General features: G+C 45.3%; 3 protein-coding genes and 1 long non-coding RNA gene across 5 annotated transcripts; 2 read left to right on the top strand and 2 right to left on the bottom strand.

The window, feature by feature from the left end:
• Nucleotides 1-140: 140 nt before the first annotated feature.
• LOC130211493 (uncharacterized) lies at nucleotides 141-3812 on the bottom strand. Its single transcript, XR_008835082.1, has 2 exons — nucleotides 2369-3812; nucleotides 141-1232 (listed from the first exon to the last, which is right to left on the bottom strand). It is a non-coding gene; the product is annotated as an uncharacterized LOC130211493 (long non-coding RNA).
• rela (v-rel avian reticuloendotheliosis viral oncogene homolog A) lies at nucleotides 2008-11752 on the top strand. 2 transcript variants are annotated; one of them, XM_056442219.1, is made up of 11 exons: nucleotides 2008-2187; nucleotides 4122-4157; nucleotides 5053-5201; nucleotides 5985-6130; nucleotides 6901-6992; nucleotides 8479-8613; nucleotides 9053-9157; nucleotides 9453-9668; nucleotides 9763-9837; nucleotides 9933-10013; nucleotides 10103-11752. In XM_056442219.1, the coding sequence occupies exons 1-11, from the start codon at nucleotides 2181-2183 to the stop codon at nucleotides 10900-10902; spliced, it is 1842 nt and encodes a 613-aa protein (XP_056298194.1). In that variant the 5' UTR covers nucleotides 2008-2180; the 3' UTR covers nucleotides 10903-11752. The 2 variants fall into 2 exon arrangements, with proteins under 2 accessions (XP_056298194.1, XP_056298193.1); XM_056442218.1 differs by having other exon boundaries at nucleotides 2009-2187; nucleotides 10100-11752.
• Nucleotide 11753: 1 nt separating this feature from the next.
• c21h11orf68 (chromosome 21 C11orf68 homolog) lies at nucleotides 11754-13357 on the bottom strand. Its single transcript, XM_056442223.1, has 2 exons — nucleotides 13268-13357; nucleotides 11754-12873 (listed from the first exon to the last, which is right to left on the bottom strand). The coding sequence occupies exon 2, from the start codon at nucleotides 12825-12827 to the stop codon at nucleotides 12075-12077; it is 753 nt and encodes a 250-aa protein (XP_056298198.1). The 5' UTR covers nucleotides 12828-12873; nucleotides 13268-13357; the 3' UTR covers nucleotides 11754-12074.
• Nucleotides 13358-13815: 458 nt separating this feature from the next.
• Nucleotides 13816-19667, top strand: drap1 (DR1-associated protein 1 (negative cofactor 2 alpha)). The gene is made up of 7 exons (XM_056442225.1): nucleotides 13816-14007; nucleotides 14532-14604; nucleotides 15107-15200; nucleotides 15514-15639; nucleotides 16660-16750; nucleotides 17040-17128; nucleotides 18282-19667. The coding sequence occupies exons 1-7, from the start codon at nucleotides 13966-13968 to the stop codon at nucleotides 18502-18504; spliced, it is 738 nt and encodes a 245-aa protein (XP_056298200.1). The 5' UTR covers nucleotides 13816-13965; the 3' UTR covers nucleotides 18505-19667.
• Nucleotides 19668-21106: the final 1439 nt, after the last annotated feature.

Genomic DNA, 21106 nt, shown 5'->3' with positions numbered 1-21106 from the left:
GAAGATATCCATACATGGCCTTATAACGTGTTTGTGTTTTCTTCAAAAAAGAGTCATCCACTCTAGATATGTCCACCTGTACCTGCAACCATTACTCTCCATTTATTTACGGAAATGGAATGACTTGTGGGAGACACATATACATGTCCTATTGTCCTTTATTGAAACAATGTCCAACATTGTAACATACAACAACCTTTACACGATGAAGACACGTTCCGAGGAGTGATGGCACCTTGAACAGGATCAGTGGGTTCAGGAAATGCTTGGACGTTTTTTCCCCAGCATGCACTCAGGGCGAGCTGCCTTACTTTTATAAATAAGAAGCCCCTCAAAGGGTCCCCAAATACAAAAGGTGGATAACACCACTGACATTCAATACAAACAGGTAAAGGGCAATTCACACCCTCTTGATTGAATGGTGTTGTTGTTGTTGTTGTTGTTTGCTCAATCTGTCAGTCATTTCGGACAACACATGAAAGCATCCTGATAGCAGTCTTTGCAACAGGTTACTGCAAAATTATAAATGTAGAAGAATACTGTTGTTTTATTGAAAGAAAGAAAAAACTGTGTCGCTCCAATAAACATAACACAAAGATTATTTTAAGTGAAACATCTATCCTAATATATATAAAAAATCTAACCCAAATAAGTAAACATCTAGAATAATTCAACAATATTACTTGTGAACAACGAAATATTAACGTCAAATAAATATCTCCTTCAGACACAGTTGGTCAGACTTGTACGAAAATGATAATCTGAGTGTAGATATGTTGGTTATTGACACAAAGTAAGCTTTAAATGAGGAACCTGACATGTATTCTAGTCACTGACACATTACCCGTGCACTGCACAGTGATGACGGCGAACGAGGAGCTGATTTATTTGCGGACAGCGCCCTCAAGTGGTCAGAGTGTGAATAGTATGAGGGCGAAGTATTTTTGATTAACTTTTTTTATGGATATTTTTTTATTGCATTGAGTTGAAAAAATACATTAAAGTAGACATTATAGTGAAGACACAGAGGTAGGAGGAGCCCCGCGTGGTTATTGACACTCCTGTGTGGGCCGGCGGTCAGAGCGGATCCAGTCCGACGCTCTCTCCATATGGTGACTGAAGCCTGAAGTTATGTTATTGCCTCTCCCACTCGCAACCTATTTTCTTTTTGCTCTCAAGTGCGTCATCTGGGTATTTCCGCACTGTAGAGAGTGGGTGGTGGCAAAGCTGCACTGCAGAGGAAAGGCGAATGGGGTTAAATTGCGTCAGGCGAGCCAAAACCGGAAACAGACCAGTTTATATTTTACTTCAAAATAAAAGCGTTCGTTGCTGCGAAAACAAAAACATATGCAACAGTTATAAATAAAGCATTTGATTGGATATTATTTTACAACTGTATAAGTTATCAATAATAATGCACCGACTCATTGACGCTGTTTCATGAATCAGTAAGGTCCCAAAACACACACATATATATGTGTATCCATATATATACACATATAGTTATGTATATAATATATATATATACACACATATATATATATATACATATATATACATACACATTATATATATACACAAACATATATATATATATTATACACATTATATATACCCAAAAACATATATATATATATACACACATATGTATTTATATATATATATATACACACATATGTATACACATACATATATACACATATATATACACACAAACATATATGTATATATATATATATGTTTTAAGGGACTGGCATTTATATGTTCGACACAAATCGTAATAAATCCATTTTTAACGTAATTTCATATTTTTTTTAAATAACCACTTTCATTTACAGGCAAGATCATAGCTTTTTTGTTTGTTTGGATTTGTGATTATTATAATTACTAATAATTACTCTAATAACGCTCTCTCTCTCTCTCTCTCTCTCTCTCTCTCTCTCTCTCTCTCTCTCACGCGCACAACGGAAGCGTCGCATTGCCCGCGCTCCGTCCAGCTTCACTACCCGCACACCCGCTGTGGGCGGAGCGGACGACGCGACTGCAATGTCAAGAAGTTTTCTAAGTCCGCGCTATAGTGTGTGCGGCGTACGGTAGCTTGAGAAAACAACAAACAAACAAACAACGGATACACACGGGTGTCGAAGGAAACGCGGAAGTCGGGACTCGGACGCACAGCCATGGAGGGTAAGCGGGGACTGGGCTGACTTGCTCGGCCTGTTTGCCCACTTTAAAGCGTGGAGGTGAAACTGTACAGGGAGTTGTTTGGCGCACAGGGGAAAGCCCCGCTGTCGCTGGGTTGGCGCTAACGGCTGGAGGGAAAGGTAGCGAGCTAACGCAGCTGGACGTTTGACATAACTTTTCTTACCTGTAGCTCTATACGTCACGACTACCCGACTGAGGGCTGACGTAACGTTGACCGTGTGTCGTCCACCGCGCGTCGCCGACGTGAACCAACTGAGCGGCGTGTCGAGCCGTCGCGAGGCCGGTGTTACGGTGTAAGAAGCGACCGTGTTAACTGGCGACTTTGAACCAACGCGTCCGTTGTTGTCGTAGTTACAGACAGCCGTTGGAAATGGGCAGAGAACACGTATAGCTGCCCTCGTGAACATCGCTATGGTTAAGCTGTATCGTATATATTATCAAGTATATGAGAGGGGTTGACACGTCATTAGGACATCTTGTTATAGGTTACGTGGAAAGTCTCCAGTTAACAGGGTCGCCGGTTAAACCGTAACACCTGCGGGGCTCGTCCACCTCATGGAGCTCCCCACAGTCACTGAAAATGCAACACACACAAAAAAATCGACCGAAAATGTCTCAATTTATTAGGCATGTTGTCTTTTTTTTATTGACATAATGTCTAATCGCTTTGTTTATCTGGACTTGCCTGACACGGCCTCCACCAGGGAGCACTCGTTTCAGTTAAAATGTCATATTCCGATTGGATCGGTCCACGCTGCTCGACCCCGCCCACCTCTGGTTTTAGTGGCCGGAAATGAGGCAAACGGTGCACGTATCCGTGTGATACGGACTGTGTGTGTGCCGATGTGAACAGTATTTTATCATTTAAAAAATGCCCACGTTTCTATAATAATATACATGTTACCAAGTCAAAGAACATAAACAAGAGCACTCTTTAAATGTATTTTGATGCATCATTATTGCTTCTGTCCCTCCTGGAGAGGGATCCTCCTCTGTTGCTCTCCTGGAGGGTTCTCACATTTTTCCCCCCGTGAAATGGATTTTTATCTATTTTTGAGTTTTTCCTGATCGATGTGAGGTCAAAGGTCATATGTACAGACTGTAAAGCCCTCTGAGGAGAATGTGTGTTATTGGGCTATATAAAATAAACTGAATTGAATCGTAGGGTCTTCCATATCGTATACTTTACAAAGTAGATTGATATTGTCGATTATTATGTATTATGTGATTTATGAAGGCCGACTTGTGGTCGACATTAACTGTCACTTTCACAACATCAGGCTCAGTAACTGGAGAGAGATGCCTCTCAAATAATTATTCAAAAGTGTAATTACTACACAGTCATAGGCTTTAATGCTTTGTCTATTTCCAAACTCCATATTCTTTCGCGGTAATCCTCCATGATGTCGCTGAAAGTCAGAACAGATTGCCATTTGATCCATGCTCTATGAGTTTGGTTGGTGGGACGTGGGCATGTTACAACTTGGAGAGCATCCCACCCATACCTTCACATCAAACGGGTCCCACGGGCTGCCGGGGTGGAGCCCCGACCACCTGATCCCGGGTCCACCTGAAACCAGACCGCCAGCCGGCTCTTTACTGACAAAGTAGGCGGGTAATTGGACCTGGGCTACTCCACCCGGCCACATTGTTTGCTTTATTATACACTTCTTCTCCCTAGTTTCACGCTTTCTCGTGGCGGGTAAATCGTATTTAGCCGGGAAGACCCCTATATGCCGTCTGGTAGATTTCCACCCGAGCTACTAAACCACAAATATGTGCTGAAAGCAGCGTTTTGGTTTTGGTCATGGCTGCTGCCGCTGTGTGGCGTGCCCTGTGGATGGGAAGCCGCTAATCGCTCTACAGACTTTAACAAGTGGTTGACATGTCTTGTTGTTGTGTTCTGTCCACCTCAGGTGTGTACGGATGGGGCCTGGCCGCACTCAACCCAGGTAAGAAGCAATCTCCTCGTAAATGCTCAGTGTTCTATACAGCGGCGGAAATACACCAGGGAAAAACTGCCCCGAAGAAATATAATGTTGCCCCTGATGTCACGAGAGGGGCATAATGTCCTCTATTAATTCTGATAATTTAATAGCTTTTTGTTCTTTGTTGTGTGTCCTATCTGTATTGCCTGTAGTAGGAAGTTACACAACACATAAAATATCTATCATTTTTAATTATTAATTATAAAAAACTAATAAATAAGTTATAATTGTTAATAGTGTTTAGAAAAATGTAATGACAATAAATAACCACAAAGAAATAAGAATAAATATTATTTTGAAATGATAAAAAAAACAAGGAACTAAGTTATAATTGTTAATAGTGTTTAGAAAAATGTAATAACAATAGATAAACACAAAGAAATAAGAATACAATTGAATATGATTGTCTGATTTATGTTTTCTGTTTATTTTTTGTTCAACAAATCTCAGAAAACGCTTTGAATCTTTAGACTACTGCCTAATAGTCTTATTATTGCCATTTCTATGACAATCTCTCATACACTGTAAGCCTAAATAAGTATATTTATTATTTTTGAATGCAGGTTGAATGTTATTTCACAAGTTTAAAAAAGTTGCCCCCAATTTATTTTTAAATGCTCCTGGATTTCAGTCAGTGGGGGGGAAAATGCCCCCTAAAAAACATGTAAACGTCCTCCCCTGGTTCTCTACGCTCTGTCCCCTCGACGTCGCGAGTAAACATTTCACCACCGCGTGATCTGAGGATCGTAGCCAACTGATTCGGGGAAGCGTTTCACAATCCGGTCTCGGCGTTCTTGTATGCGTCCCCAAAAAAGAATCCTGTGACGTCGTCATCGAAGTCCCACTCTCCCTTCTCTAGCGGTCCAAGCGGCGAGCCCCTTCATCGAGATCATCGAGCAGCCGAAGCAGAGGGGCATGAGGTTCAGGTACAAGTGTGAGGGGCGGTCAGCCGGCAGCATCCCCGGGGAGAAGAGCAACGACACCACCAAGACCCACCCAGCCATCAAGGTGGGACTGTTTTCTATCTGTTAAAGCATTTATTAGCTTTTTACCACATCGCTGTGAGAATAAAATAATACTAACGCATGTACTGCAGCGTCGGAAACACACCGGGGCAAAGGGCAAAACTGGCCCTAAGAAATATAATGTTGCCCCTGATTTCACGAGGAGAGGGGCAACAGATGACCTCATAATATCCTCTAATAATTCTGATAATTTAATTTGTTTTTGTTCTTTGTTGTGTGTGTCCTATCTGTATTGCCTGTACTAGGTTTGTACCCAAAAAATAAATAAATATCATTTTCAAATAATAAAAGAACACAGAAATGAGTTATAATTGTTAATAGTTGTTTAACAAATTTAATAACAATAAATAACCCCAAAAAATAAGATTGTCTGATTTATGATTTCTGTTTGTTTTTTGCTCAAAAGAATCTCACAAAACACTTTGAATCTGTAGACTAATAGTCTTATTATTGCCTAATAGTCTTATTATTGCCTCATAGTCTTATTACTGCCTAATAGTCTTATTACTGCGTAATAGTCTTATTATTGCCTAATAGTCTTATTATTGCCTCATAGTCTTATTACTGCCTAATAGTCTTATTATTGCCTAATAGTCTTAATATTGCCTAATAGTCTTATTACTGCTTAATAGTCTTATTATTGACATTTCTAGGACAATTGCTCATATGCTGTAAAACTAAATAAGTATATCTATTATTATTCAGATTTTGACATTATATGAAGTTGGTAAAATACCCAATTTTATTTCATACAACTCCCCAACAGCTGCACAACTACAGCGGCCCCCTGCGCATCCGCATCTCGTTGGTGACGAAGAACGCGCCGCACAAGCCTCACCCGCACGAGCTGGTCGGGAAGGACTGCAAACACGGCTACTACGAGGCGGACCTGCAGGAGAGACGAGTGCACAGGTAGACTGGGGGGGGGAGAGCAGCAAAACAAGGTGGCGTTTGTTTTCGCCAGATAAGGAAGGCGCCCATTCTTGGGAGGTGACGTGTTTTTACCGTCGCCTTGTTAAAATATTGGGTTTGGAGGTAAAGTAAAGAGAGTACGGCGCTAACGTAAAAGGAGCATTACGGGTCGGTAGAAATAACGTGCAACGACATAGTTTGAATTGCTTCATGTTTAAACTTCATTTAGCCAGTGTGTCTGGGAGCGACGTCTGTCTGTCGTCACTCTGCCAGTGTGGTGATCTCGTCGTCTGTTGGTCACATTGGAAAATGAACCATAATACATTGTTAAAAAGTTAGAAACGTGCTAAATTACATATTTCTTTGTTTAGATTGGGGCTACGGTCTTAGACACACATGTGTATTCTTAGAACTACAGGATTTCCTTATGAATACTGATCACGTAGAGTTTCAGTTAAACAGTAACACATTCATACTGTATGTCTTGAACATCTTCACCTGCTGGTGGTGTAAGTTCTGCTGTGGACGGTGGTCCAAGCGTCGGCTACATTTGGACTATTCTCACCACTTTGCCGTCAGACAGCGCTTTAAAAACAGGAAGTTGCGCCGCGTGTTTGGCCACCGTTATCTGTTTGGACCCACATTATCTCGTTCCACCTAAAAATCGGAAAATATGCGAGAATATTCATAATGTCAAATTTGGAAAGTGCGTGAAGGCGCCGGTGGTGTCAGGTCTCGTGGTTTCGGTCTCACACTGTATTTGCTTTCAGTTTTCAGAACCTGGGCATCCAGTGTGTGAAGAAGAAGGACGTGAACGAGGCCATCACGTGTCGGCTGCAGACCAACAACAACCCCTTCAACAGTAAGCGGTGGAGCACTGTGGGTGTGATGCCCTTGTTCTCCACTAACCAGCGCTGTGTGGAAAGTCCCAAAAGTCCCACACTTTTAGTTCACTGCTACAACAGACGTTTCTGTCAGAATTTAAAAAACATTTCATTATTTCATCGCGAACATTTTTTTAAATTCGGACTAAAAAATAGCTAACGGTAATGGTTTTTTTCTCCGTTAGCATGATTTAACTTGCAAGGCTAGCTTTAAAGAAAGTGTGCTAGACGGATGCTTTTTGGCTATTGTTGAGCTAGCTCCTCTGTCGAGTGTGACAACTTCACTCCATACTTGAGTCTCTTTGTCCGTCTTTTCACACACGACCGTTCAAAAGTTTGGGGTCACACAGACAATTTTGTGTTTTCCATGAAAACTCACACTTTTATTTATCAATTGAATTGTAAAATGAATATAAAATATAGTTAAGACATTGACAAGGTTAGAAATAATGATTTTTATTGTAAATATTCACGTTGTTCTTCTTGTGGCCCAAAGGAAGGCCAGTTGTATAGCTTCTCACCAGCATAACTGTTTTCAGCTGCGCTCACATAAAAAGGGTTTTCTACCCCTCCGTTAGTCTTCTAAGGCGATAACACAGTGTACCATTAGAACACTGGAGATGGGCCTCTACACACCTCTGTAGAGACTTCATTAAACACCAGAGAATAGTCATTTACACATTAACTATGTACAGAGTGTATGATTTATTTAATGTTATCTTTATTGATCAAAACAGTGCTTTTCTTTGAAAAATAAGGACATTTCTAAGTGACCCCAAACTTTTGAACGGTAGTGTATGTTTATTTCTAACCAGTTTAGCTGTGCTGCGTTCAAAGCATTTGACTGGGTGGTTAGCATTAGCAGTGATAGCCCCCATGGTCTAACTTTGTGGTAATGTTTTTTTTTTTTTTTAAACGTTTCCATGGCAGAGGAGCTAGCTCAACATTATCCAAAAATGCATGCGTCTAGCTAATATTATACCAGGGTCTTGTAGAAGAACATACGAACATACTAACTGTACTGGCAGGAAAAGTGAGCAGGGTTTGTACGGTCATGGAAAACCTGAAAAGTTCATGGCATTTGTAAATAGTTATTTCCAGTCCTGGAAAAGTCCTTGAGAAAAATAAAATCCCCAAAGTTTTGGAAAAGTCCTGGAAATGTGTTTATATTCACATGTTCATTTACGCTGTGTGTAGTCTATGCTTGGGAATTCTCATTGTTAGTTTAAATACTCCATGTTGTCACTTTTTTATGTATACATGGTCATGGAAATCCATCGGTCAACACGCCTATGAACCCTGAGTGAGTCATGGATACATTAACAATAGGAAGTGTGATTTGTGATTGCCGAACCCCGGCTGATTGAAGATACTGACAGCCTCCATAGGGCAGGATGCTGCGCTCTGCCATGCGTGTGCCTGATCGCCCCCCCCCCCCCCCCCCCCGCTGTGTCTTGGCTGCAGTTCCCGAGGCCAAGGTGTGGGAGGAGGAGTTTGACCTGAACTCGGTCCGGCTTTGCTTCCAGGCCTTCATCACTCTGGCTTCAGGGGACCTGCTTCCTCTGGAGCCGGTGGTATCGCAGCCCATCTACGACAACAGTGAGTCGGACACACACACACACACACACACACACACACACACACACAACATGTCTTCTGAGCACTACTTTTTCCTATATTATATTTGAGTGACGTACATCTTGTGCTCCCTTCAATTCCCTCACACGTTTTTCAAAATATTTTTAGAAAGTTCATGTTGAAATGTAATCACTGTGACATATGTTTGTTGTTCTCTGTACATTTAAATATGTTTAGTGCGCATAAATTATTATACTTTTGAATTCACAGCAGACAAATTGAGCCGTTTGCCTTTTGGCTTCAAAGTCCTGAGAACCAATGGAACTTAAGTCAGTGATGACATTGACCCCGATTCCTCTTCGTTTAAAAGACGTCTGGTGTAAATGTAAACGCCTTTGTGTTGTGTTTATTTGCGTCTTCTTTGTGTATTCACGCTTGCCGTTTCTGTGTTGTGTTCAAGGGGCCCCGAACACGGCCGAGCTGAAGATCTGCCGAGTCAACAGCAACTCTGGCGGCTGCAAAGGAGGCGACGAAATCTTCCTGCTGTGTGACAAAGTGCAAAAAGGTTCAATAAGCCCCGCCCTGTGTCGAACATTCACAGCCAATGGGATTCTTTACAACAGTTGGATCACTTTTGATCGGCGGGTGTGGCGTACTCTTTCCATTCTGAATTTGGAGTTTGGAGGCACTGAATCCGTGTTCCCGCTATCAAATATCACGCAACGTGTTTTTTTCCTTCGACGACTTCTGATGTTAATATGCCGAAACTCGGGGGCGGTAACACTCGGATCAACTCGATGACATGAACCAAAGAATGTTAGGGTGTTTTAAGCTTTTAATATTTTCTGCTGACGTTTCAGAGGACATCGAGGTGCGCTTCTTCCAGGACTCCTGGGAGGGGAAGGGCTCTTTCTCTCAGGCCGACGTCCACCGGCAGGTGGCCATTGTGTTCCGCACGCCGCCGTACCGCGACGCCAACCTCAGCGAGCCCGTTCGGGTCAAGATGCAGCTCCGCCGGCCCTCCGACCGCGAGGTCAGCGAGCCCATGGACTTCCAGTACCTGCCGGCCGACCCAGGTGAGAGGCCATGTGACGTCACATAGGTGGAGCTGAGTCTTCTTAACCTGCGTATTAACCCCCCCCCCTCCTTCTCCTTTTTTTTCTTCTTTAGACCGGGTGAGTGACAAGAGAAAGTTCACAGAGGTCATGTTCCAGAGCCTGAAGCTGGGGCCCATGCTGTCTAGTGGTACGTTGACGAGACGCGGTGACAACGTTAATGGGTGACGGGATTATTTTACTTGAGTTGAAGTGTGACGTAACCGTGTCCTGTTTTTAATCCAGTGTCCATACCAGACAGACGGTACATAAGCCCGGCCAGAAAGACGGGGCCGGCCAAGCTTCCATTCACGAGTGGACAAGTCGGTGAGTGTGTTTGATCCGTCTGCAGACACCCAGGTGCTGTTGGACGTGTCTTTGTAACCGGCTGCGTCGTGTGTGTGTTTTTCCAGCAGCTGCGGCGCCCCCTGGTGCCAGCGGCGCCAAAGCCCAGCCTTCCTACTCTTATCAACCGGGCCAGCCCTTCTCGGTCCAGCCGAAGGCCGAGGCCTCCGCCGCAACTGCAAACCAGACCTGGAGGATCGTGGAGAGCCTGAACCCGGGCCCCCAGCCCAAAGCCACTCCCGTGGCCAACTTCACAATCAGCCGGGTGGCGCCCCCCTGCTCCGTGACCGCCGCCACGTCCGCCGCCAACCAGGAGTATTCGACCGTCAACCTGGCGGACCTACAACAGCAGTTCTTCCCGGACATCTCCACGTCGATGGTCCAGGAGACGCCGGCTTCTCGGGGAAGCTCGTCCTGCTCCTCGCAGAGCGGCCTCTCCTTCGCCCTCGCGGGCTCTCAGTACCACGTGGACGCGCCGCTCGTGGACGACGGCATCCCAGAGTTCCCGAGCTTGAACATGGAGGACTTCGAGGACCTCCTGAACCCCGTCCTGATGAACGTGAGCGGGGACGGCGCCCCGATGTCGGCGCAGGCTTCGTGTCAACAATCCGCCGCCGTCTCTTCGACCGCGGCCTACGGCGCGGCGTCCCAGAACAATTCTGACCCCGCCGGCATCCCGGGAAGCACCTGGATGAACTACCCCTACAGCATCGTCCACCTGCTCCAGAACGAGGGCATGATCGACAACGGCAACCACCGGCCCCCGGTGCTGGACGAGTGCGACGAGTTGATGTCCGCCGACGAGGACCGTCTCATTTCCATCTTTAACGGCGGAAGCCAAGCCGGGTTCGTCTCGGGACACCCGACCTGAAGTGCGTCCGACGGGATGCTTTTATTTTGTACTTCCTACGAACATATTCACATCCACTTGTATCAGAACTTAAAGACAAGAAAGGAAACACGGTGGATCTGGAGCAGAGAGATTTCTCACGATCGCCCACAGATACACCAGCAGAGACTCGCGCAGGTGTTCAATCAGCGGGTTTTCTACACAGTTCCACTGACGGACGAGACGGGACCGCCCAGCTTCAGATCTATAGAACGGATGCGTCGGCTCCAATGTTTTCCCGTGGAACACGCCAGGCGTGTTTTTGTACCCCGTCATCTGGAGTCACGTCTGTCCGTGTTACTGCGATCACTCTGACATGTGTACGTTTGCTCTGCCTTTTGATTTCAAACTAAGCGGGGGAGGGGTTCTCGGCGGTAAATTGGGTCCGGAGGTAAGTCCATGCAAATGATCCCAAATGTCCTCGTAATTAAAATGTTTTGCTCTTGGGTTGTTTTTTCTGAAGGTGACTGACAACCTTCGCGTAGCTCGCTGCCTTTGAGTCTCAATGTAGTAATGTGTTATGAACCAAATGAAGGTCTACATGGACGTATAATTAACAAGCAACATTTATAAGTACATGCTTATAGCAGTGGAGCTGTATCCGATATTGATTATCTGTCTGCCAAATGTCCTCGGGTCTCTTATCAGTTGTTTCAGACCTGTGAGTCAATCTGCTTTCCTCTGTCGGAAAAGATACTTCCAGATTAGAGCACGCTGTTTTATATTGGTATGACGTAAACTGATTATACTTTATGCCTTCCTGCTGTAATTAATGTCTCACTGTCAAAGTTCTAAAACACTTTTCCTGACAATAAAAACCACAATATATTCAGACGGCTTCAACAGTGGATTTTATTCGGCAACTCTTGTTATGGCGATAACAAACCATACAAACCAAAATGACATGTAAATTGTAAAAATAAAAAAGTTCCCCCCCTCAAGGGTTTCTTCAGCCATCAGGTAAGTGTTAACAGAACAAGTGCAACATAAAAAATGACTTGTTCAGGTCACTTCGGAAATATAACGAACTGAAATTATGAACTTTTACCAAAAGAGGAAGAACTTGAGAACAAAATTCAACTGTCGACTTTCAAAACCCTTTTCAGCCAGTGAGATGTACGGCACACCCAGCCTCTCCGAGACCCACCTGGTTCTTATGTTACTTCGAGGTTGGTGACTTTGTTGACAATGTGCGATCGCCGGGGTACGCGCTCAAGGTCAAACTTGCTCTCGTAAATGGTCGGACACAGCTTCCAGCGGTTGTTTCTGTAGATCCCAAGGTACGTGTACACGTCCGGCTTGTAGCTGAGGGAGCATTTGACCCCGGTGGCCCGGATGATGTTGTCCAGTTGGATGACCTCGCGCTCGTCAGTGAAGTTCTCGTTATAGACGCATATCACGTGCTTGCCGTCGCCGCCGCCCTTGGGATCATGGGGGCTGACTTTAGCCGAGTCGATTTTGCCATCCAGGGCTGCCCTGGCCAAGCACTCCCAGGCGTGGTCCACCTTGAAACCAAAGTCCAAGTGCATCAGCCATTTGCCCGTGAGCACCCCGTGGTTCAGGGCCAGCTCCTTCACGGTCTGGAAGGTGACGGGCCGGCCGCTGGACAACAGTTTCTCCCAGCTCTCCTGGAGACCCTCCAGATCATCCCCAGTGGTGGGGCAGTAGTTCAGGCCCCGCACAGCAATCCACCCCACGGGACTGACGCCACTTTCCTCATCGCCAAATCGGTTCACTTGCGAGGGCGCGTTGCTCTCCAGCCAGCTGTCAAACTCGGATCTGGGAGTCTTTGTCGAGTCGAACACAATCCAGCGCTCCATGTCTGCAGCCATGGCCTCGGCGGCATGCGCCTCTGAAGCGAAGGGGGTCTCCACCTCCACTGCCGCGGGGGCCCCGTCCTCCTCCATGATGCTCTCCGTGTGGGGGCGATTTAACTCGTCCCGGGACCGTGTCCTGTTGAGAAGGAGGAAGGAGGACGGTGGTGCGTGTTACAACTGTATCTCCAAACAAGGGCCTAGTCGCTGCGCTAGTATGCGGAAGTTTTAAAGTCCAAAGTGGACGTCACCTACTCACAGTTAGCCTGCCACATTACATTGTTTAACAGCAAAGCGTTAACGTTCGTCTTATCGCCAATTCTTCTACACAAATAAAACGTTGAAACCATTTCGTGTGGGTTCCGTCTACAGGAAGTTTGCAATTGCGGAACTTCAGTCTAAATATAGCGAGCTAGCTAGCTAGCCATATCACCAACCTTCCATTTTAACGTGCTTTCTAACATTATATAAAGTCCGACATGCCCCGTACAGACACCGGGATCTAAGGCACATCGACCTTCAACCTAATTTACCTGTGGAGGCTGTAGTTGTCTTGCCCGGTGCTGTTCTTTCGGCCGACCGCGGTGGTGGAAGCTCGCCGCTGCTTGGTTGGACTGCGCGTCTCCTTATGAAAGTACGGTGGCCGATAGCGGCGCAATGACTTCTCACGGTGCGTTGCACACGTCCTCCTCCGTGCCACAGCGCACGAGCCACTCTCTCCAGATGACAGTTATCTATAACTAGCCAATATAATGGTGAATAACGTATTTGACCAATTCAGCACATGCATAAAGTATTATAGTATATTTGCTCATTCTGACAAATGATATATTAGGTTCATTGATCGAAGCAGCGTTAATGAAAACTATAATGTACTGCATTTAATTACCGCTCATAAATGACAATATGTAAGATTCCCCCATGTACTTGTAACTTAATTTAGTGAGTATTTCGTGCAGATATGAAGTGCAACCGTGTTACACTATTAGCTTAAAACAAATGAATAACTTCTGTTATTGGTAAGTGGCTCCGAACCCGACGGCGCTGAGACCCTGCGGAACCCAGCCGACCTGCCGGGCGCCGGGGAGCGAGTGACGACGTGCTAACGAGTTAGCAGGGTAGCTATTGCTATCTAGTGTGCGCGCGGTGGAGGCGATTTATGTATGATAGAGGGCAATATTCCAGCATATATTGCATTTTATTTTAGGTTAGCCATCTAAGTGATAATATTATGCCGAGCAAAAAGAAGAAATACAACGCCAGATTCCCTCCGGTGAGTTTAAACGTCGCTCTGCCTGTGTTGAGATAGTTAGCAAACTGCATGAAGGGAAGCTAACTGCCTGTGTTGTTACCTACAGCGCTCACAAGACATCTTACTAACGCAAGTCATTGCCACTAAAGTGTCAAGTGTACTGTACCGACGTCGCTGATTTAATTTAATTGAATTGACGTTGCATCCCCATAGCTAGCTGTGGTGCTAGCTAGCTAGCGGGTCCCTCAATTATTGTTGTTTTTAGCATGCCGAGCTAAGTGAACCTGAAGGCTGTAACTCTGGGCTCTATCTGTTTGTGGGGTGCTCGTTTAGCCAACTTTAGAGGTGTTCACATTGTAAAATATCTCATCACCAACCACGTACAGTTTTCAACGTGCCATGCCATTAAAGTCGTGTCAAGATAGCGACGTAAGCGATAGTAACTTAACTACATAAAGTGTTTTTTTTTATTTTTCAATTAAAAAAAGAAAATATTTGTCTAACTGCATAAACACAACGTAACACTTCACCCTTTCTCCTTACAGGCACGGATTAAGAAGATTATGCAGACTGATGAAGAAATAGGGAAAGTGGCTGCAGCAGTACCTGTTATTATTTGTATCCTTCCTGACCAAAGATCTCTCCTGTGCATGCACCACGGTTTCAATCACCTGCATGTGTTTTGAATTCACAACATATGCATTCATATGCATTCATATGCATTGACCCATTCATTTAGTTTTAGTGCCATGGGCTAATGAGACAGTCACTTCATTAACCAGTCAGCAAACAGAGGAATGAATCGACTGTTTCTTTCGTTAAATCGAGGAACGCCTTTGTGTGGTTTAGGTTTCGCCAATTTGAAGATGTGCTTCTTTCTCTGAATTTCAAACTCATGTCAACAGAATATCTGTTTTGGATTGTGAATTATTGTCCAGAGAAAAGAAGACATTGTAAGTCATATTAGACTTTTGGGTTTGTGTGATGTGTGTTATACATTTAACATTTTCTCACCTAACAATCAATTATATTTATTTCAAATGACAGATGAAGAGAAAAGTTGGTGTTACTTCAAATAATGAACCTGCTCCATCGTAATTTCCTTAATTTAGGACGTCAGCGAGAGCCCTGGAGCTTTTTTTGGAATCATTGCTCACCAAGGCCTGTAAAGTCACCCAGTCTAGGAATGCAAAGACAATGACGATGTCGCATCTGTAAGTTTCTGTTTCTGAGTGTGTCTCGATGAAGAGTCTGGTCTCTATTGCAATGTTTTGGAGTTGGACTCCTTCGGGAGTCGTCCTCCGCTCGGTTCATTCTGACAGACCACCGGTGTGAACTCGGTGCAGTGAGATAATAAACGGGGACATCAGATTGGAGTTGTTTGATTTTGGGCACATTTTGCTAAAAATGTGGCTCACTTTTATTTGGAAAATTAATATATAGTCCCCATTTATATTTGGACTTTTTTTGTCAACTCGGAGTCTGCGGCGAACGCAACGTACTGATCTGAAATGTGTGTGTCCGCAGGAAGCAGTGTATCGAGCTGGAGCAACAGTTTGATTTCTTGAAAGACCTGGTCGCCACGGTGCCCGACATGCAGGGCGAGGGGGAAGAAAACCACACGGAGGGGGGAGGAGAAAAAGTCCCACGCAGGTCCGTCTCACACACTCACACAGGGCAACATGGCGGCATCGATATCAGATATCCGCGCGTGTTGGCGGAGGAAGTGGCATTTTACGTCGGCCATCCAGACGAGCTTTAAACGTCGAATTTAAATCGGTTACCGGCATCAACGTGTCTGGTTGTTGCACGTTCGGTTCCAACGGAGGACAGCGACAGGCGTCCGCGGTTGCTCGTGGCAACTTCCCGTAGAAAAGCTTGCGTCGATAATAAACGTTGAGCGTATATTTGAAGTTGATTGGAGGTTTTTACAAGAACATCTGTCGGTGACTTCAAAAGCTGCCGCGGCTACGATCAACTGCGAGCACTTTGAGCTGAGCCTCACCATTTAACACGGTCCCTCGTTACACCGAAACACCGGCGGCGACTCGCATCTCAGAGTGTTGATTACCACTGGACTCGTCAGAGGGGCCATTTCTAAAACTCCCTCGACTCTTCGTGTACGCCGTAGTGTTTGACGCTCGGTACGTGACCCCCACACAGGGCCTCTCATGTGGACCGTCATCTTTGCTGGTCGATGCTCTTAAAGCACCTCGTCATCAAACCGTTGAAGGGACTCCAGCGCGCTGTAAAGTTGACTGATGTTCACGGTCTTGTTTCACGTGCATCGATGGACCTTCTTGTGGTGCCGTCAGCACAGAATCACTCCATAGGACTCGACTCCTTCTGTGCACACAGTGAGGGTTATCTCTTCACCTTTTCCAGGAACGGCTGCTACTGCGGGCCCCAATGGACCACAGCAACACGTCTGTCCTCCTCTCACCGCGTCACTGTTTTCATTTGGTTTTGTGATTGTAGATTAAATAAAAATAAAAAAGAACAGATTTTGGGCAATGGAGAGCATAAAAAGAAGCTTTGACTTGTCAAATGAAGCGCTGCGGCAGAGAGCTTGGCAGGTGACGGCAAAATGCATTGAAAAAAAGACGTGAATGGACCTCTTCTCATCACATTTTGTTCTTTTTTACTTATTTTCTTTCTTCCTGACCCCCCCAGGGGAAGAAAACCAGGGTCCGGCCGCAAGAACGGAGGAGCCGGCTCCAAAGCAAAGGACAAGAAGTTGTCCGACACCGAGTCGGAGCAAGAGGTGGGGCTGTGTTTGCGTGACCTATAAACTATCTACAGCTCGCTAGTTCTATTTCCCTTTTCTTTTTTGGAGGCACATGAATTATATTGTGAGGAGAAATTATCATCGCGCACACACACGGAAGGATCTACGTAGTGGAACTCTCTCTCTCTCTCTCTCTCTCTCTCTCTGTCTCTGTCTCTGTCTCTGTCTCTGTGTGTGTGTGTGTGTCTCTCTCTCTCTCTCTCTCTCTCTGTCTGTGTGTGTGTGTGTGTGTGGTCAAGAGGCTGACTGGTTTGTTTGTTGTCAGGACGACTCTGAAGACAGCGAGACCGACGCGGACGAGGACGACGGCTTCCCGTCTGCGGCACAGCTGCCGCACATACCGAGGCTCCACAGGTACGTTGCCGCGCGTGTGTCTCGAGAACTTCTTCACATCATTTTATGATGTCGTTATCGGATGAAAGACAAAAGGTGGAATGATTAAGAACGCAGCTTTTCTAGGCGTTGGGCATTTCAAGCTGAAACGCACCATCCACTCATCACCTGGAACCTATTTGATTGTTTTTTAAAAAAGATTATTGAGAGTAAGTTGCTTTTTTTGTTTTTGTTTTGTAAACTACATTTTAGTCTTGTGTTCTTTCCCCAAATGGTTTCATGTAGGTTTTCAGCGACGTCGGCATTTCTGCCACGTCGCGGGTAAAAAGTCTGAGTTCACTAAATAATGACTTCATCAGCGGCTGATTGAGATCAATAATTAATGTGTCATGCGAGAGCTGTGCACTATTCTCAATGAACAGAAAAAAACATTTAAATAAACGGACTGCATTATGAGCCCATTTGAAATAGTGAGACACACACACACACACACCAGCTGCCTCGTCCCTGATATTTTTAACTTTCAGCCAATTCATATTCACAACACACAAACATTCATCTACCGATGAATCATTTTTTTGTCTCGCTCAGGATCAAAATGACTCTGTATGATAACGTCCCCGTGCACCAAGTATTACAAGATTTATTCTGAAAAAGACAATATTCCTCCTAACCCTTTGTTGGCTCATGAAAATAAATATTCCACTAACATTCCTGTTTACATTCTGCCGAGCGTATTCAATCCACGTTAAACGACCTCATCGCCGGCGCCGTTCCTCGACTGTGTTTTTTTAAGGCCAATCAAACGGTATCGAGGTGGAGCGGCTCGGGCCCGTCTGTCTTCTTTGCGTCAAAACATGTTTGTTTTGGTTTTGTGTGAACACGGCCCCGCCCTCTTTTATTCCTTCTACCACCTTTGCTAAAAGGTCGACCTTTGACCTTTGACACCTTTAATCCTTCTTTTGCATCCTAACCCTTTCTTATCCTGTATTATCTGTGAGTCTAATGTTCCACATGTGTGTGTGACGGGTCCTATGACGTCGCTACAGAGTAGCTCCTGCTTTAGTTCTGCTGTGTGCGGCTTCAGAAGCTTCTAGAGGAAACACCTCTTTGATTTCTGGCTGTTTTAAGTGGGAAGCGTCTTGTCATTTCTGTTTGATGTCCCCCCCAACAGGGGTGTACACCCGCTGGAGCGCTCCACCTCCCACAGCTCCACCGAATCCCAGCCGGACCCCGACATGGAGAGCGGGTCCCCGGTGGGCGGCGCGGCGCCCGCCGAGCCCCCGGGCGCCATGGCCTTCGCCCCCCACCCCTCCATGATCAGCGCCGCGCCGCCTCCCCCGGCCCCGGAGCCGCACAAAAACAAGGAGGACGACGACGAAGACTATGACTCTTAGCTCCCTCCTCCTCCTCCTCTTCTTCCCACACCACTTACGCACGCACGTACACTCTTCCGACATAATTTTTTCCGATTCCTTAAGTTGTCGTCGCGGCGGAGGAGGGAAAGACTCTTCATCACGCCGCCGCCGCCGCACACAGAAAACCAGTTGTACATTATGTGTTTTAATTTTCTTTTTTCTTTTTAACAACGCAAAACAAAAAGGTTTTATTTTATTGTAGAGGAGAATCCGACGAGGATGTTTTTTAACGAGTCCGTTGTTCTATTTTGACTATAAAAAAAAAAAATCAAAAAAATGGCAGTCGTCACGTATTTTTGCCGTGAGCCCCCCGCAGACACGACCGCTGTAGTTTGTGTTGCCGTGCAGATTTTTCTTTTCTTCTTTTGCCACTTTTCCTTTCTTCCTCAGTCCTGCGTAGTCGACTTATGAAGCGGACGAGTGAACATCGTTCTATGAGCGGGAGTTAACGCGGCCTTTCGACGCTCCTCCGGAGGCTGAGAGGCGTTCGAGTGGCCGCTGTGAAGACGCGTACTTCCCGGCTTTGTCACTCCGCCGGCGGGCTGCAACGTAAACAAGGAAGCGGATGTATTTTTATTATCTTTTGGCTTTTTGGAATCTCTTTCTATTTTTAATTCACGTTTTTATCAAGAGAACGATAAACCTCCTCGACCGCAGACAACCACGTCAGCCGGTCAGCGATTTACACTTTTTTGTCAGGTTATGTGCGCCGGCAGCTGGGTCTTGTATTATTATAATTATTTTTGTATACAACCATTAATTTCCCCTGAATTGCCCATCAGACGTATAATGTGACTCTTGGACCATAACTTTGTTTTAAAAGTTGTTTGTCTCCTTTTGTCCTCCCCTCATTTATATTCTGCCCCCCCCCTCCAACTTTTGGGTAAATTTATCTATAAACATTTTTTTTCTTTTCCCCCCTTCCCTCTTTTTTAGATTGTTTAAAATGTATTCATGGAGAAGAAAACCAGAGAAGGGAGGGGGGGCTGCTCCCATCTGTGTGTCAAGTCTCAGTATGAAATGTTTCCGAATCGTTGAAGTTGACACTGTATTGTAAACTTTTAACATTCTTTTTATTTTGTATGGGAAAAAGAAAATTCATTTTTCAATTAAAAAAAGCAAAAAACCAAACCAAAAAGCAACCGCTTGTTTGGGCTTGTTGTGTCCCTCCTTCTCCGAGACGCTCTGCACATCAGGAACATCTGCATGGTTAGGACCTCTCTACCAGAGGACAACGGACGCCTTTCAAAGGGCTTCCTCCTCCATCCCGACACATTTCACAAGCCCGGAACGCGTCCTTTGTAGTCCCGAGGCCTCCTCACTTATTGAGTTGTACACTTCCTGTGTTTTTGCAATATGAAAAAACAACAACCTGAGAGACGAAGCGCTGGGGTTTCTATCCCATAAGTAGAGACGACGAAAGGTGTCCAGACCCTTTCCTCTTCCTCCTGCTCTCTTTAGTTTTCAAACAGTCCATTTTGGACCCCCCCCCCACACCCCATACACACACACACACACACACACAAGCAAACCTGAGCCAAGGCCGCAATAACAACTGCATCCTTCCTGCACAAGCGTTGACTCAGCGGACTGGGAGGAGGGCGGGGCTAGCTGTCTGGGTTAGTGTGTGTGTGGAGAGGGGGGGTGGGGGTTGACTTTAGGAGCTTGGTGTCCAAACAAACCATGGGGCATGGAAGGAGGGAGGGTGGTGGGAGGAGGGAGGGGAGTGGGAGGCATCGGAGGGCAGAACAGAAGGAAGCACACTGTTTCCACACGGCCAGGGGCCAAAGGTTTCCCATGAAGCCACGGACCGCTCGGTCCTCAGTGAGCCGGGGCGAGTGTCTTATTTAATGAAGTGCAAATACAAAAATGTTTTATTACCGCCTAAATAGAAGCTTAGCCTCTATTTTGACATTCGAAGAGGTTAATTAAGTTTGAACAAAATAGCTGATGGGAAGGTCACGAGTTCAATTCTGACCCGATGATGGTGTGAGATGAAATGGATCTCCGAGCTCTTCTTAACCCATCATGTGGGAGACTTATGTTTTCCATCCGAGAGTTGCAGATTCATAATTAATCTGAAATGTTAACCTCATGATGGCTATAGAAAGAAATGTCCACTTGTATCGCCCCCTGGGTAAATCCTGCTCTGCATTGAGCCATGCGGAGTTATTCAGGAGCAGTGGGCTGCAGTGAAGACCGGGGAGCAACTGGGGGTTCAGTGCCTTGCTCAAGGGCACTTCAACATGCCACTAATGGGACGAGTGGGTGCCAATAATTGTCAGACAGTTATTGCCGAATTCATCGAGTGAGATGCTCGTCGAAGCAACAGAAACAGGACGTAACAAATTGTGTAGAGAATATTGTTTACTTAATATTGTTATAATAACTAAAGGCCGGATGCTAAATGGTTATTTTTTGTTGTTGATTACCCTTCAAATACATTTTACACCTGTTAAAATGCACCTGTCATCGCATAAAACCTTTTGTGAAAGAACACATACTTTATAAATAAAAAATGACCCTCCTTCAAAATAAAGCACTTTATTCCAAGCCGATGATATTTAATTAGACTTTTATC

This window comes from Pseudoliparis swirei, chromosome 21 (genome assembly GCF_029220125.1).
Source record: "Pseudoliparis swirei isolate HS2019 ecotype Mariana Trench chromosome 21, NWPU_hadal_v1, whole genome shotgun sequence".
Lineage (NCBI taxonomy): Eukaryota > Metazoa > Chordata > Actinopteri > Perciformes > Liparidae > Pseudoliparis > Pseudoliparis swirei.
This window is presented reverse-complemented; position numbering and strand designations above follow the sequence as displayed.

Bases quoted from the DNA above. Each gene is read 5' to 3' on its own strand.
- rela (XM_056442218.1), top strand. The intron at 4,158-5,052 runs GTAAGAAGCAAT...TCCCTTCTCTAG, and splicing joins CCTGGCCGCACTCAACCCAG to CGGTCCAAGCGGCGAGCCCC. The intron at 9,669-9,762 runs GTGAGAGGCCAT...TTTCTTCTTTAG, and splicing joins GTACCTGCCGGCCGACCCAG to ACCGGGTGAGTGACAAGAGA.
- c21h11orf68 (XM_056442223.1), bottom strand. From the start codon at position 12,827: ATGGAGGAGGACGGGGCCCCCGCGGCAGTGGAGGTGGAGACCCCCTTC.
- drap1 (XM_056442225.1), top strand. From the start codon at position 13,966: ATGCCGAGCAAAAAGAAGAAATACAACGCCAGATTCCCTCCG. The intron at 14,008-14,531 runs GTGAGTTTAAAC...TTCTCCTTACAG, and splicing joins ACAACGCCAGATTCCCTCCG to GCACGGATTAAGAAGATTAT. The intron at 15,201-15,513 runs GTAAGTTTCTGT...GTGTGTCCGCAG, and splicing joins ACAATGACGATGTCGCATCT to GAAGCAGTGTATCGAGCTGG.